Genomic DNA, 15,299 nt, shown 5'->3' with positions numbered 1-15,299 from the left:
TGTCTGTCTGGCGAGCGCACATGCCCTATAGCAAAAAAATTAAAAAATTAAAAAAATAAAAAACCTCTCAAAAAAAATTGACATTAGCAAAGTAAAAATTCCAAAGCACCTTACCGATGATTACTTCAAGAAAAAGAAACTACGGAAGCCCTGACACCAGGAAGGTGAGATCTTCGACACAGAGGAGAAATACGATATTTCAGAGTAGCACAAGGTTGACCAGAAAGCTGTGGACTCACAAATTTTACCAAAAATTGAAGCTGTTCCTCAGCTCCAGGGCTCCCTGCGATCCGTGTTTGCCCTTACAAATGGAGTCTATCCTCACAAATTGGTGTTCTAGAATTTTTGGCCAAGAACCTAATTAAATAACTGATCATATATATATATATATTAAAAAAGAGTTGGTTTTCAAGTGCCACTTTACTATCAAAATTTCAACCCGACTTATTAGCAAAGAATCAACTTACAATTTAGAGTTCAATTTTTTTTTAAATGTCATCTGCCGACCCTGTCGGAACATTCTCTGGTCAAATTTAAATAAATTAAATTAAATTAAATTAAATTAAATTAAATAATTCTTAAAAGAAAAAAAAGCTGTCAAAATTTTAATTAATCCAGACATTAATAGCAAGTTAAGTTCTCACTACAAAGCTCATGCTTCCAAAAATGGTATATTTTTGAGCAAATGACTACCTTTCCCATTTATCAAAATAGCCTTATTAAAACTTAAAAACAGGAAGGGCCGGAAGGTGGCATGGTGGTTAAGATACTGGACTCCCACGTGAGTGCCATGACCTGGTGACTTGAAAATTATGCTGGGCACGTGTATATGCCCAAAATTCCAAAATGAGAATAAAAGAGAAGAGACGGCAGTGTGTAGAAAAGACTTAAAAAAATTTTTTAATTGAAAATATATAGTTCCCTTAATTTCACCTTGGCTGTTAAAAATCACTTAAACTTATTTCAAGTTATCTGTGTAATAATTTTTATTGAACCACCTGCTTATACTACAGCTTTCTATTTTGTTTTTTCACTTAAAATATTGGGTCATTGGAAAAGTCATGACCCATAAAAAAAGTATTTTTCTAAGCAAAAATGCATCATGACTTTTCCAGCAACCCCAATGGCTTTTTTTTTTTTTAAGTGTTTTTATTTTTATTTATTTATTTTTTTTTAAGTGAGAAATTTTTGCTATAGGTCATGTGTGCTCACCAGAGAGACAGCAAAAGAGAAATCATCTCCCACCGGAGACAGCCACTCCGTAATCCCTTCTCCTCTATTCTCCTATCTGGATCTTGGGCACAAACACACACATGCCTGGCATTTTCTTTCTTTTTCTTTTTTAGAAATTATTTTTTAAATTTGCTTATTTATTTTGGAGAGGTTTTTGCTATAGGGCACGTGAACTCACCAGAAAGAGAGAGACAGAGAGACAGAAAGGGAGAAATCACCCCCAGGGGATGGCCACGCCGCAATCCCTTCTCCATTCTCCTTTCAGGATCTTGGGCACGCACACACACGCACTCGGTGAGTTTAAGCCACAGGGCACAGGACTCAATCGACTACATGGGAGTCCAGCAACAGAGCCATTACACTAACTGCTGGTCCCTATTTTACTTAATTTTTATTATCATTATTTTTCTTTAATTTGATCAGAGAGAGAAACAGAAAGGAAAAGTGAGAAAGCAAGACACAGGATCCAGGACTCATACTGTGGTTGACCATGTCTTCCAGCATGAGTTTTAAGTTGCCAGGTCCAGGACTCAAACCACAGATGACTACATGAAAGTCCAGCAACATAACCATTATATCACCTGAAGAAATTTTTGCTATAGAGCATATACGCTCACTGGAGAGACAGAGAGAGAAAGTGAGAAATTACAGTGGGATGGCCACACCGCAGTCCCTCCTCCTCCATTATTCTCTCAAGATTCTGGCCACACATGCACATGCAACCAGGATGAGTGTCAAGCTACTGGGTCCAGGACTCAAACCCCAGCTGGCCATAAGAGTTCAGTACCTTAACCACTATGCCACCTGCTGGCACCACTATAGCTTAGATTTACTGACGGTGTGAAGGCTCATAACCTCCACATGAGTAAGGAAAAAGCTTTTCACCACCCCGAAAGGGCTGTATTTTCAAACCCTTACACCATCTTCCTGTAGCACGAGGTCAAGCCTATCAGAAATGAAGCACTGGCACCTCTCTCCTCCCAGTGGCCTCAGGTGGGCTGGGCTAGCCCTGCACAGCTCTGTCCCTGGCCTGCCAGCCAAACACAATGCTGAGGCAGGTCCACCACATTCACTGAGGCCACGCTTCCTGTTGGCCTTTCAACAACCAGCCAGCCCAAATGGCCCCAAGGCTTTGCTGTTGTTCTCTTTCGCTGTGTCCACTCTTGGTCCTTTCAAGTTCAATACTTCCAAGGTCAACATCCTTTACAGGAACTCATGGATTCTCACTCCAGTTTCTGTCTCCATTCACAGGAAGGACTTCTTTAACCTCTACTTCCTGTCTATACCACCAATCCCCACCAAGGAAAAATAGCCTCCCCATCTCCTGGTGACTCAATTCTATTTAAAAGCCTTTGATTCAGGATCCCATCAAAACTTGACAGCAAATAAGAAGACAGAACATAGACACCCTCTGCTTTCATTCATGTGCCTCTTTACTTTCTCAAGTTTTCTCCAGGAAAGACTATTCTCTCCATCAGCTGCTACCCGGGGGTGCTCAGTGACCCCGGCATGCAAGGGAGAGAAACGAGGCTTGTCCTCTCTCTACTTCTGAAACACCACTCCACAGCGAGTACCTTCTTCCCCGCTCCACACACCCTACATGCCTGTGCAGCTACTCGCATCCCCTGCCCCACCCTCGGACACAGTCATTTCTTTACCCTTCAGACAACCGGATTCCAGCCCAGCATACTCCCCATAGCCAGCCCTCTGGCCGAGCACCTCTCCCACACGACCTGCCTGGCCCCAGCCTGCATGCGCCTGCAGCACTGCTCCAACTCCCCGGGCCTCACACACACTGTGTCTTCTTCGTGTTTCAGGTGTGTCTCACTACTCTTCCAAAAACTAATGACAAATCTAAGTCCTCTATGGTCATCGACACTGTGAGGCAAAACATTAACACTCCAGAGAGGAAAAGTTGTCGTCCTGGGGCCAACAGGTGGAGTAGTGGTTAAGGTGCTGGACTCTCACGTGATCAACTGCAGTTTGAGTTCTAGACCCAGCAGCTTTAAACTCACACTGGGCTCACGCGCATGCATGCCCAAGTTTCCAAAGAATGGAGGAGAAGGGACTGTGATGTGGCTATCCCCCTCCGGGGGGGTTAATTTCTCAGTCCCTGTCTCTGGCAAGCACACGTGCCCTAGATTTATGCTATAGAGCCGCATGTGCTTGCCAGAGACAGACAGACAGAAAGCAAGAAATCACCCCCAGGGAGGATGGCCACACTACAATCCCCTTTCTTCCAACTTCCCTCGGGATCTTGGGCACACATGCACACACACCCAGCATGAGTTTTTTGTTATGTTTTGTTTTGGAGAGATTTGTTTGCTATAGGGCACATGTGCTTGCTGGAAAGACAGAGAGACAGAAAATGAGAAATCATCCCCTAGGGGGATGGTTATGCCGCAACCCCTTCTCCTCCATTCTCCTCTTGGGATCTTGGCACGCACACACACACACACCCGGCGTGAGTTTAAGCCACCGGGTCCGGGACTCGAACCGCAGTCAACTACATGGGAGTTCAGCGACATAGCTGTTACACTAACTGCTGGTCCCGCTCAGCATGAGTTTTAAACTGCTGGGTCTGGGACTCAAACTGCAGTTGCCTACGTGGGAATCCAGCAACATAGCCATTACACCATCTGCTGGTCCCAAAAATTCTTAATTAAAAAAAAAAAAAAAAGATGTCTTGGGCAACTATCTCTTTTCCTTTTTTTAAAGAATTATTTAATTCCATTCATTCAGAGGGACAGAGAGAGAGAGAGACAGAGGGAAAATGAGAAAGCAAGCCACCAGGTCCAGGACTCGAACTGCAATTGGTCACCTGGGAGTCCAGAGCTCTTAACCACCATACCACCTGCCAGCCTCAGGCAACTGTCTCTTAACCCTAAGACGTGAAGCCCTTTATCACCCATAAAGCCTCAGCTTGGGCTGGAGATTGCTGTGTTTCTCACACTGGATTTTTTGACAGAGATGCCTTGTTGAGTAAGCTTTATCGCTTTTTCTTTCTTTCATTTTCTTTTTCATTTAGGAATGCATCTCGCAGACACGTTTATTCATGCCCCAGGGTGAAAGGCGCATAGACAAGTGTACACGATGTTCCAGTCCCCACCAGTCTGCTTTAATTTACAGGTAGACAGACATCTCCTCTTGTGTGCAAGCCAGGAAAGCTGTTAAGTGATGACCATGACCGGACGAGGGGCTTGAACCTTTCAAAGCTCTACTTCTTTTGCCAACACTCCTGATTTTATAAACGACGAGGCTCATCAACCCTATTCCTACCCAAATCTCCTGGTGAACTTGGGTATAATAGGGCTTCAGGGGATCCAAACATTTTTAGTAATGCTTTGAAGCATCTGGCTGCAGGACCGGCGCTCAGTCTGTGAACACCTTGAGAAGGCCAGTGAGTCTTTCTCCTTTTCTTTCCTTTTTCTATCTCTCTTTTGCTAGAGGGTGTGCATGCTCATGGAAGGGGAGAGAGAAGTGAAAAATCACCCTCATATGGTTCCCCCCACCCAGATCTGACTTGGGGTGCCCTCTGTTGGGCCATCCCCGCCCCCGTCCTCTGTAGCTCTCCTTTTAGAAAGGTTGCAGTGTTGGTTGAGGTTAGGCAGTGGGGACCTAGCTGTCTCCCACATCTCACGAACAGCCTAGTCTCATCTCCTTGAGGTGAGGATTCCAATGGTCCCTTCTCCTTCTTTTCTCCTTTCAAGATTTTGGACATATGCTCAGGCTCAGCATGTTTTTTAAGCCACTGGGTCCAGGATTCGAAACACATGGTTGGCTATGTAGGATTAAGCCACTTAACCACCACACCAGAGGCTGGCCCTACTACTGGCATTTTAAACAAACAGAACTCACAAAGGAGACTCCTGAACCAATGACAGACTCAGAGTTGGAAGGGGATCTTCTTCCAGTAGCTGGCAAGTGTGGTGCAAAGAGCTCCTTCCAGGACCCCAAACTGGCTGTCTAGGCAAGTCCGCCATTAAACCTACTGTGGCCTTGAAGACATTCTCGAGAAGTCTACTTCCTTCACAGATCCACCCTTCAATTAAAGGCAAGTATCATCCACACAGACTTGTCTTCTTTGGCCTAAACTTGGTGCAGCTTTTTCTGATTTTCTTCCCTGAGTGGTCTGGCTTGCAAGACACTCCCATAAAACCTAGAATTTGTTAAACTCTTCACAACCTGGGTCTCAAGTATTTTCAAGTGGGACTGCACCTTCAGGCAAAAATGCAGCCTACCTCTATCAGAGATCTGACAGATTCGGGCCAAAGGAAAGAGGAGCTTTCCGAGGCAAAAACACTCCCTGCAGTTGTGGGCAAAGCAAAGGCAGACAGGAGAAATGGAGCCCACGGTTGGATAAGAACAGGGGAACCAGGTGATGGAGAAGCCTCAGCCAGGACCAGGGGCACATCCTGTGCACCATCAGGGCCAACAAGTCTCAAGACCTGTCACCAACTTGATTCCTGGGGACTTTCCACATAATGGAAAATAGAGCTCACTTTGCCCAATTACGCCTTATTATCTGACTGGAACTAGCCTACTTTGTTAAGTTTAGCAATAGCTAAACATGATCATCCCACAGAAATCAGACATACACATATTCAAATGTAAAGAAACACAAATTCTGGGGCCAGCAGGTGGCATGGAGGTTATGCTACTGGACTCCCACAGGTCCACCACAGCTTGAACCCTAGACCTGGTGGCATGAAAATCACACCGGGTACGTGGACATGTGTGCCCACAATCTTGAGCGGAAACTGGAAGAGAAGGGATTGCAGATGGCATTCCCTCTGAGGAGTGATTTTCTCTTTTTCTCTCTCTGGAAAATGTGTGTGCCCAAAAACAAAAATGAAAAAAAACCCTTGGGACCAGCAGTTGGCGTAATGGCTATTTCACTGGACTCCTATATAGCTGACTGCGGTTTTGAGTCCCAGACTTGATAGCTTAAACTCACGCCAGGCGCGTGTGCATGCGTGCCCAAGATCCAGAGGAGAATGGAGGAGAAGGGACTGCAGTGTGGCCATCTCCCCTGGGGAGTGATTTCTCGCTTTCTGTCTCTCTGGTGAGCGCACACGCCCTATAGCAAAAACCTCTCTAAAAAGAAAAGAAAGAAAGAAAGAACCCTCAAATTAAAAAAAAAAAATTCCAAAACCAAATATAAATGAAAAGGTTTGTCCTTTATGATAGTGCAATTAACCATTACCCCCTCTCTCCAGTGTGCTTGCTCAGAGATAATGAAAGAGATCACAATGTTTATTGCTCGATCTCCCAGGCATGCAAAGATTTTAATTTTATTTCTACAAAGAGGCTAACAAGAAAAAAATATTCTTTTATTTTTTTTAGAGGTTTTTGCTATAAGGCGTGTATGCTCACCACACAGACACATGCATTCTCAGCACATTTGTGGAGGTCTCCAGACTTCAACGGGGACAGTGCCATGTGGGACTGCCTCACAGAGCGCTGCATTTTACCACTGGCATTTTGTCAATGCACCACCTTCTAGTCTCAAAAAGAAAGACTCTTGAAGTTACAACTCACCCAAAGAAACTGCCATTTTAAGATTTGGAGGAGATTTGGGCTGGCAAGTGGTGTAGTGGTTAAGGGTGCTGGACTCCCACATGGTTGACCATGGTTCAAGTCCTGGACCTGGCAGCTTGCTTTCTCACTTTTCATCTCTCTCGCTCTCTCACTCTGTCCCTCTCTGGTCAAATTAATAAATAAATTAAATTAAATAATTATTTTTAAAAAATGATTTGGTGGGACCAGCAGTTAGCGTAATGGCTATGTCGTTGAACTCCCATGTAGCCGACCGCAGTCCGAATCCCGGACCCTGTGGCTTAAACTCACGCTGGACGCGTGTGCGTGCATGCCCAAGATCCCGAGAGGAGAATGGAGGAGAAGAGACTGCAGCATGGCCATCCCCCCTGGGGGGTGATTTCTCACTTTCTGTCTCTCTCTTCCTGGCGAGTGTACACGCCCTATAGCAGAAACTTCTCTCAAAAAAAAAAAAAAAAAAATTGGAGGAGAAAATAAAAAATTTTCCCTCTTAGAACAGGCCATCTAATTTAAGGACAAATAAAGAAAAAAATCACCAGGCCAGCAGGTGGCATGATAGTTAAGTTGCTGGATCCCACAAGCAGAATATGGTTCAAGTCCTGGACTAGGTAGCGTGTGTGTGTCCAAAATCCCAAGGAAATCAGAGGAGAAAGGACCGTGGCATGGCCTTCTTCATGGATGGTGATTTCTCACTTTCTCTCTCTTTCTCTGTTCAGAGAGTGCATGTGCCCTATGGTTAAAAAGACCGCCAACTCATAATTAGGCCAAAGGTAACAGAAGCATAAACATAAGCAGAGAATGACAGAATTAGCTTTGTTTTGGGGCCAGCAGGTGGCATGGGGTTAAGGTGCTGGGCATTCCCACATGGGCCAACCATGATTCAAGTCCCAGACCTGCTTTCTCACTTTCTCTCTCTCTTTCTCTCTCTCTGGTCAAATGAAAATAAACAAACAAACAAAAAACAAACTTAAACAATTTTTTTAAAAGAAAGAATTACCTTTGTTTTTTTGTAGGTATGTTTTCTTTTTAGGTCAACAAACATTTGGTATCTCCCATATGTCTCAGCCAGGGGCTAATCAACACCCTGCACTTAGCGAGATCATGCTTTTACTAAATGGGAAACTGACAAGCTCTCTTCCTACACTAGTCTCTTCCAGACTTTCTAAAAGATTATTAAGTGGACAATCCTTAAATTGGTGATGGTTAACCTAAGTCTTTTCTCAGATTTCACTCTGACTTAAATCACTGTTGCCACCTAGTGGCAGCATTAGGCTCTGCGGGGGTGGGGAGGAAGGGGGCAGCCAAGTTCAACAACAGGCCACTGAAAACAAATGTATGTATGCTGGTGCGCACCCCTTAACTCTCTTTTTTAACTGCCAGAGGGCAGGGTGGGGGAGAACTCCCCAATGGGGTGTGGTCACGCTGCAATCCCTTCCCCCCATTTCTCCAAACCACTGGGATTTGGGTCAGTCTCATGACGTGCAGTGTTTTTGAAGCCACCAGGGCTGTGATTCGAACTGCAGTTGGCCATGGATGATCCTCTCGCTTAACCACTCGGTGATGGGGCCAGTCCCCTCTTTCTCCTTTTAAGATAACCACTAGAACCAGCAGTTGGCATAAATGGCTATGTTGCTGGATTCCCACGCAGTTGGCCGCAGGTCGAGTCCCGGACACAGTGGCTTAAACTCATGCAGGGCACATGTGCACGATCCCGAGAGGAGAATGAGGGAGAAGGGATTGCAGCGTGGCCATCCCCCCGGGGGTGATTTCTCGCTTTCTGTCTGTCTCTCTCCGTCTTTCTGGTGAGCGCATGCACACTATAGCAAAAACCTCTCAAAAACAAAAACAAAAAGATACCCACGATTCAGAATCTTCACGGTCTGTAAGTCCAGCACACACCTCAAACATTAGCCAGGTGTCTACAGTGGCTTTGTGCACACCAGTCTTTCTTCTGTCTGTGCTGTTTGTCACAGAAATTAACTTGACCAGTTCAAAATTCTAAAACTAGTGCCATTTGTCTTTGTTGGTGACCGCAGTGCCAGCCCACACAACCAGCGCAGTACTGCACGGGGGATACTCCAGTGCCTCCCACTGGGTTAGGTGATCATTTTACCCTGGCTGCCATGACGTCACCTACAAAGCCCGCTTTCCCCAGTCTGACTTACTGAAAATAAGCAGGAAGGATCGTATTCAGCCCTTCCTATGTTGCTCAGACCTCGATCCCAGGTCTGAGAGGAGGCCGCCACCAAGAGGGTGACTGCATAAGCGGCAGGGTGATTTTCCTAATTGCCTTCACCTTTGGCTAAAGTTAGATTAAATGTAGTTCATACTTCCTTGGTATATATATATAGATCGAAAATGGACCATGGGGCCAGCCAGTAGCTTGGTAGTTAAGGCAGATGGATCCCACACAGTTGGCTGCACAGTTCAAGTCCTGGATCCAGCACCTTGAAAGACATGGCAGTTGCGTGCGTGTATATGCCCCAAACTCTAAAGGGAGAGAAAAGTAGGGAAGGGTTTGTAGCATGACCATTCCCTGAGGATGGTGCTTTCTCCCTTCCTCCCTTCACATCTCCTCTCTCTCTCTCTGGCAAGCGCACATGCCTTCTGGCAAAAACTTTAAAAAAGCACCATGGAGGGAGGTGGCATAGTGGTTAAGGCACTGGGCTCCCATGTAGTCAAAACGTAGTTTGAGTCCTGGACCCAGCAGCTTAAAACTCACACCGGGCACGTGTGTGTGCAAGCCCAAAATCGTAAAAAGAGAACGAAGAAGGGACTGTAGCATGGCCATCTCCCTCGGGAGTAATTTCTCGCTTTTTCGTGGTGAATGCACGTGCCTCATATCTCAAAAAGACCATGGAGCTGGCCTCAAGCACAGCAGTTAAGGAACCAGATCCCACATGGCTGACCAGTTTGACTCCTGACCCTAGCAGCTTGAAAAACACATTGAGTACATGTGCATCTGTGCCTGAAATCCTGATAAGAAGGAATGGAGGAAGAAGGACTGTGGCATAATCACACCTCATCAAGGTGCTGTGTGTGTGTGTGTGTGTGTGTGTGTGGCAAGTGCGTGCACCACAAAAAAGGGGGTGAGGGACCATGGATTGAATGTCCACAGAGTACATGCATTAGCATACAGGGGTGTGTGTATTCAAGATAAATAAGCTCTCGTTCATGAAATGTCCAGTTCAGCAGTGCACTGAGGGCTGCTATGGCATGCCAAAAACATTCAGCATCTGAGGACCTACTATGGGTTAGGCATGGGATAAGGAGCTGATCTTACAAAGACAAATGAGACATAGACCTTATTTTCAAGGAATAACTGTAACAGCATAGTCTCCAAACTTTGCATGCCCCCCTCTAAAAGACCTATCTACTCATTCCTTTTTTCAAAGGAATTATTTAATTTTATTTATTATTATTTAATTTGCTATAGGGCATGTGTACTCATGAAAGAGAGAGAGAGGAAGAGATAGAGAGAGGAAGCAAGCCACCAGGTCTTGGATTTGAATAGCAGTCGGCCATGTGGGAGTCCAGCGCCTTTAACCGCCACACCACTTGCTCGTTCTTATGTTTCTTAATTGGAATTCTGGGTTCTACTCTGCGGTACTCTTGGATGCTTGATTGAAAACTCATAACATACCAATGTTAACACTGCAAGCTCCACTCACAGCAGTAAAAGACTTCCAATACTGGGACCAGCAGTTGGAGGAAGGGCTATGTTGCTAAGACTCCCATATAGTCAACTGCAGTTCGAGTCCCAGACCTGGTAGCTTAAACTCACACGGGGTTCATGTGCGTGCTTGCCCAAGATCCTGGGAGGAGAGTGGAGAAGAAGGGATTGCTTCGTGGCCATCCCCCCTGGTGATTTCTCACTTTCTGTCTCTTTGTCTTTCAGGTGAATGCACACACCCTATGGCAACACCCCCCCACCCCCACCCCCCAAAAAAAGACTTCCAATACTAATAAAAAAAAAAATCACTACTTTTGATCATAAGGGCTTCAAATGGCTTCACAGGTTTTTCCATGTGTCAGGCTCGGCCCACAAACAAATGCCAAAAACACAAAGGCTGGAGCCTGCGTCCATTCAAGAGGCTAAAGGTGTCCTGAACACCAGGTGTCACTAAAACCACACTTGCACCCTCTTTTTTGTTTTTAGAATTATTTCATTTTAATTATTATTATTTTTTAATTTGTTATAGGGCACATGTACTCACCAGAGAGAGAGGGAAAGTGAGATAGCAAGCCACCAGGTCCAAGACTCAAACTACAGTCAGCCATGTGGAAGTTCAGCACCTTAACCACCACGCGACCTACTGGCCCCACACCCTCTTATCTGCACTTGCAACAATCCACCAGCTCTTTTACCTTTCTTTTTCTTAGTATGAAATATACTGTGTATTTTAAAAGGTTTTAATGAATAGACAGCATTTAAAGAAGAATAAAATGAACTCTATGCACCTACCACACAACTGACCAGGGAGAACATTACCTGGGTCTGAAAGCCCCATGTGCCCTTGCTCAACTGCACCTCCCCCTCCACCCTACTTGGTAGCCACCATCTTTTTATCCACTTTTTTGTTTTAGATTTTTGCCATAGGGTATGTGTGCTCACCAGGAGAGGCAAGAGAGAGGGAAAGTGAGGGAGTGGGCATGCCAAAGTCCCTTCTCTTGGGAGTGTGGGCACTCATGCACACAAACCCAGCACACTTTTCAAGCCACTAGGTCTGGGACTTGAACCACAGAGTATGTCATGTGGGATCCAGTAACCTTAACCACATCACCTGCTGGCTCCTTTCTATCCATTTTTAAGATTTGGGCCAGCCAGTGGCATGGTGATTAAAGTGGCTGGGTTCCCCACGCATGGTGATTAAAGTGGCTGGATTCCACATGGCCAACTGTGTGGTTCTAGTCCCAGATCTGGTGGCTTGAAATACACACCAGAGCATGTATATGTATGCCCAAAATCCTGAGAGAAGAATGATGCAGAAGGGACTGTGGTGTGGCCATCCCCCACGGCAAGTGCTTTCTACTTCACCTCTCTCTCTCTCTGGCAAGTGCACATAACCTATGGCAATTTGAAAAAGAAGATGATACACCCCCAAACTCATCTTCTTTTGCTCTTCTTTAGCTGCAAAGTACATGTATAATGAAGCTCCAATGTTCTCTGCTCTCCAAGCCTCACCACCCCCTGCAGACCAGGTTCAGAAAGAAGACAGAGAGCTACAAGAGCAGGGCCAGTGTCTCCTCATCCCATCTCCCAGCACCCAGCCCCATGCCTGGCGGGAACTGCCTGTTTCATCTACACCAGGACTCTCAAAACATCAACACACCAGGACCAGCAGTTAGCGTAATGGTTATGTCGCTGGACTCCCACGTAGTCGACCACGGTTCGAGTCCCAGACCCTGTGGCTTAAACTCACACTGGGCGCATGTGCGTGAGTGCCCAAGATCCCAAGAGGAGAATGGAGGAGAAGGGACTGCGGCATGGCCATCCCCCCGAGGGGTGATTTCTCACTTTCTGTCTCTGTCTCTCTCTGACTGTCTGGTGAGCGCACGTGCCCTATAGCAAAAACCTCTCAAAAAAAAAAAAAAAAATCAACACACCACAAAGGATAAACGGGTACACTCTGGAGAGAGGAACAAATGTGCCCTTTCTTCCTTACCTCTGCCTCTACCTGCTGCTGAGTTCGGTTGTGGTTCTCTTTGTACTGGTTGGCTCTTAGAACTTGCTGCTCGATGCCCAGCAGAACTGCTTCACAGCCATCACACCTACAAAGGAGGAAACCAGCCCAGAGCTGCAGAAAGGCCTGGGAAGTCTCGTCCAGCCTCAGAAATCCCCCTCCCAATAGTCCTCCCCAGAACCCCATAGGGACTTCCTTTAATAACCCCTCTGCTAAGATTCTAGCCCCATCTATCCCTCCAAAGACAAGCACTTCAAATATTGGGTCATCAAAAAATTCATGATGTTGGGAACCAGCAGTTAGCGTAATGGCTATGTCGCTGGATTCCCACATAGTCGACCGCGGTTCGTGTCCCGGACCCAGTGGCTTAGAACTCACGCCAGGCGCGTGTGCGTGCATGCCCAAGATCCCGAGAGGAGAATGGAGGAGAAGGGATTGCAGCATGACCATCCCCTCTGGGGGGTGATTTCTTGCTTTCTGTCTCTATGTCTCTCTCTGTCTGTCTGGCGAGCGCATGCACCCTATAACAAAAACCTCTCAAAAAAAAAAAAAAATTCATGATGTTATTTTTCTATGCAAAAATGCATTATGACTTTTCTGACGACCCAATACATAACAAGAGATATCAGAGACAAACATGGCAGTCTTGGGGTAATTTATTAGAACTTCAACCCTTTGTATCCTATGGTAAATGGTATTTTAGAATACAAATTTGGGCCAGTTCCACTGCCTAGCAGTCAAGGAAGCCAGATCCCACATGGCTGGCTGACTGTGGTTCAAATGTCAGCCCCGGCAGTCTGAAAAGCAATCCAGGCACAAGAGCATAAATGCCCCAAACCCTGACAGGATGGAGAACAAATTGTAACATGACCATGTCCCATTGGGGGCACCTCTCCCACCTCTGGAAAGTGCATGTGAGACAGGAATGAAGGAAGATAAGAAAGAAAGAAATAGTACATGAGTATATCCTCTACCTAAGATCCAACAGTTATGAACATTTAGTCATGTTTGTGGCACCTCTCTATATAGCAATTTTATTTTTAATCTACCACCTAAAACCAGGTTTTAAAAATCTCTGCTGGGGGGGGAGGGGGCCGCAGGTGGCATGGCAGTTGAGGGCACTGAACTCCCACATGGCCGGCTGTGGTTTGAGTCCCAAACCTGGCGGTTTGCTTTCTTGCTTTCCCCTTCTCTCTCTTTCTCATGCTGCTCCTCTCTGGTCAAATTAAAAATAAATGGCATTAAATAAAGTATTTCTTCAAAAAAATTCTTTATTTAAAAAAAAAAAATCTCTGCTGGGGGCCAGCAGGTAGTGTAGTGGTTAAGGTAGCTGGATCCCACAAAGTTGACTCCATGGTTTGAGTCCAGGGCCCAGTGCCTTGGAAAAACACTGGGTATGTGTATATGCATGCCCAAAACGCTAAGATGAGAATGGAGAAGAATGGACTACAGCATGTCCATCCCCCAGGGAATGATTTCTCACTTTCCCTCTCTCTCGGGTGAGTGCACACATCCTGTAGCAAAAACTAAAAAAGCACACCCTGTGTAACAAAAACAAAAAAAAAAAAAAAAAAAAAAAAACCTCTAAAATCCATGCATAGTTTTTCTGCAACATCTATTTTCCATAAACTTTTTAAAGAGAAATTTTTGCTGTAGGGTATGTATGCTCACCAGAGAGACAGAGACAGAGATAGAGAGACCGAAAGTGAGAAATCATCCCCCCATGGGTGATGGCCATGCTGCAATCCCTTCTCCTCCATTCTCCTCTCAGGATTTTGGGCATATGTGCACACATTCTAGATGTGAGTTTTAAGCTGCTGGGTCCGGGACTCGAACTACATGGGAGTCGAGCAATGTAATCCTTACATCATCCATAAACTTTTTAAAAATAATTTTCCCCTTCATGATAGAGCATGTGTGCTTGTTCATGAGAGTGAGAGATAGAGAGAGAGAGGTGAGTACCCTCCAAAGGGTCTAGTCACTCTGTGGTCCCCTTCTAGTCAATCAGATCAAGGGCACTTGCATACATGCCTGGTACATTTCAGGCTGACCGGGTTGGGGATTGAACTGCAGTCGTCATGTGGGATTCAGCTTCTCTTGAGCAGTGCCTTACCACCATGCTACAAAGCTGGTCCTTTCCACGAACATTTTGAAGACCTTTGCATATTCCTTTTGGGGATAAGCCAGAGTCTCGTTTTGTTTTGAGAAAATCAACTTCCCCATCCCTTTGCAAGACACTTTCTTGCTCTGCTCAAAACCTCCAACATGCCAGGTACCTTCCCGGGAACACGCTCTCCTCACCTCACCTCTGACTAATCCAGGTCCTCCTCTAAAACTTGAGCAAACCTCTCCAGCTAAGTCCATCTGGCTTTATAAGCCCCAAATCATTTAAATAACACCATAATAAATCCTTACGGATTGTGTAACAGGTTGTAAATATAAAGTTGCATTAAAAAAAGTATATGCAAATATCCTGATTCTTTTTATATAATAGAAGAGAGTTACCAAATATTCTATGTGTGAGTCTGTATTCCAAATTAGAATAACTCATTCCTGGTTTTCAATATTCCTCACAGTGTTTTACAAACCTTAGCCCAATCTCTGAACATCAGTTCTTTTATCCAAAGACTCATAAACACTACCCTTCCAAGCTGGGTCAAACTTGGAAGTCTGCAATGGGGATACACAGGACTGGTGCTACCCAGTAAGGACCCAGAGTCTCCATCTGCTAACGCTGGGCATTTCACACTATGGAAAAGCCCCCAGCTATGAAGACAAAACTATTCACAACCAAGGCACTAGGAGGCCTGAACGATTCCTGCT

General features: G+C 45.4%; 1 protein-coding gene and 1 pseudogene across 2 annotated transcripts in view; both read right to left on the bottom strand.

Annotated features, from left to right (window-relative positions):
- The window catches only part of COPS7B (COP9 signalosome subunit 7B), a 29,661-nt gene that overhangs the window by 3,643 nt on the left and 10,719 nt on the right, over nucleotides 1-15,299 (bottom strand). For both annotated transcript variants that reach the window (XM_006171128.3, XM_006171129.3), the window contains one exon: nucleotides 12,459-12,564. In XM_006171128.3, the coding sequence (XP_006171190.1) occupies nucleotides 12,459-12,564 (106 nt within the window). The remainder of the gene's footprint in view (nucleotides 1-12,458; nucleotides 12,565-15,299) is intronic.
- On the bottom strand, nucleotides 4,085-4,586 carry LOC102499924 (6.8 kDa mitochondrial proteolipid-like; annotated as a pseudogene).

The sequence above is a fragment of the Tupaia chinensis genome, unplaced genomic scaffold (genome assembly GCF_000334495.1).
Source record: "Tupaia chinensis unplaced genomic scaffold, TupChi_1.0 Scaffold149383_1, whole genome shotgun sequence".
Lineage (NCBI taxonomy): Eukaryota > Metazoa > Chordata > Mammalia > Scandentia > Tupaiidae > Tupaia > Tupaia belangeri.
Note: the sequence above shows the minus strand (reverse complement) of the source record. Positions and strands in the feature narration are given on the sequence as shown.